The sequence below is a fragment of a genome, assembly GCF_019968955.1.
Source record: "MAG: Porospora cf. gigantea A chromosome Unknown PgA_NODE_3712_length_2495_cov_3251.18, whole genome shotgun sequence".
NCBI classification, from domain to species: domain Eukaryota; phylum Apicomplexa; class Conoidasida; order Eugregarinorida; family Porosporidae; genus Porospora; species Porospora cf. gigantea A.
Window position 1 is genome coordinate 754 of NW_027151652.1, and position 1,742 is coordinate 2,495.

A 1,742-nucleotide genomic window follows, 5' to 3' on the forward strand; every position below is an offset into this window, starting at 1 on the left:
TGCCTGTGGGTCCACGGCTGCCTGAGTTGGCTCGCCGTTGACGACAACTTGCACGTCCTGACGAGTCGGCGCGATCCAATTCACCTCCTTTCTGTTCTGATGGCAGTCTGAGGGTAGGTGGCTGTGGTGCGGGCATAGCTTGCAGCGATTCGGGCAAGCCGACTTCCAATGTCCCATTTTCTTGCACAGTGGGCATGGTGTGGTTGGAGTGCTTTGCTGCTTGCTACTCCCTCCCTCTCGGGGGGGTCTCTCTCTTTGAGGGCGTGCCTGGTGTTGTAGTTGTCAGTTCGTAAGAGAGTTTGGGCACCCATACAAGAAATAACGCACAAAAATAGTCATTCCTTGACTTCCATGGGGGATCGGTAGTGGGGGGGAGGAGGTTTCATGGGTCGATGTTCAGATGTTCGTGGGTTCCGATGTTTGGCGAGTGGCAGTCGTCAACATGTTTCAGGAGGGCCACTACTGCGGGTTTTCGGAGAAGGGAAGCGTGGCTACGGAGCCCAGAAACTCTTCCGGTCTGCTTCGTTGGTGAAGAGGGGTCGGGACGCCGCGACAAAGTGGAATAAGGTCCAGGAGCACTTGACGTTCAGGAGACGTTCCCATTTTTGCAGAGAGACGTTGAAATTTCTCCGACTCCTGGCAGCTCTCGCCTTGGTAGCGGCTCTTCTGTTCTGGTACACATCGCCCATTGTGGCCCCTGGGGGGAGTGGGATGGCCAAAAGTTCCCTTAGAATGTCTGCCTGGCATTTGTGGGTACCGAAGATTCGTCTGGCCTGTGTTATGGTTTGTTCCTGGAGGGTCTCTCTGTTCTTGTAGTCCATCAGCGTGCAGCCGTAAGTGAGTACAGAGACGCATCTTTGTAAGAAGAAGTGGCGTAGGGTCCAGGGGGAGACATCTTCTGGAGTGAAAAGGTCGCAGTTTGTGAGCCAGTAACAGCAACGGATGAAGGCCTCCACTCTTATGGCGAGTGTTTCTTTGGCGGCGAAACCTTTGCTTGTAAAGAGACATCCCAGGTATTTTATTGGATCTGAGGAGTACGTGAGTGGGTTTCCATTGAGGGTGGGAGCTCTGAGCTCACCCTTGAGCTTGAGTAGGTCGTTGATTGTGGCCTGATGACTGACGACGTAACATTTGTCGGCTGCCCACCTCATACCTGATTGGGAGGCCCATTTGCTGCAGGCTTCCAGACAGCAGTACAGGGCTCGCCAGGATCGACATGTGAGAGCAACATCGTCCGCATAAAGGACGAGTGAGTACTGTATTATTCCGATCTGCTTTTGAAGGCAGTGAGATCGGATTTTGTCCACCAGAGTGTCCATGATCATGAGAAATAAGGCCGGGGACAGAATTCCGCCTTGTGCAACTCCAAATTTCTGCCAGAAATATTTTGTGCTGATCCTTTGGCCGATTACTACCCTGACTTGGGTGGAATCTAAAAACAGCGCTAGCTGTTGTCTGAGGTCATCCTTTTCTTCTGGGGGTGTCGTGTCCGTGGCTTTTTCGATTTGCCTCCATATTTGGTCCTTGTCTGCTGTGTCGAAGGCTGCACGAAGATCGAGTGTGCACATGAGGCTCGGTTCCTCGGTGAGGAAGTTATGTGCTTTCCTCATTGCCATGTCTGTGGACATTCCCTTCCGAAAACCGAACTGACTTGCTGTGGGAGTGTAGAATTTGTGGAGTCTGTTGAGCATGACCTTTTCGACGACTTTGCGAGGGCACGAGAGCAGTGATATGGGTCTGTA

General features: G+C 52.5%; 1 protein-coding gene across 1 annotated transcript; it reads right to left on the reverse strand.

Annotated features, from left to right (window-relative positions):
- Positions 1 to 491: 491 nt before the first annotated feature.
- On the reverse strand, positions 492 to 1,691 carry KVP18_001228 (uncharacterized protein; the record flags this gene model as incomplete). The annotated part of the gene is made up of 1 exon (XM_067951025.1): positions 492 to 1,691. One exon carries the CDS (start codon positions 1,689 to 1,691, stop codon positions 492 to 494), a length of 1,200 nt encoding a protein of 399 aa, XP_067809267.1.
- Positions 1,692 to 1,742: the final 51 nt, after the last annotated feature.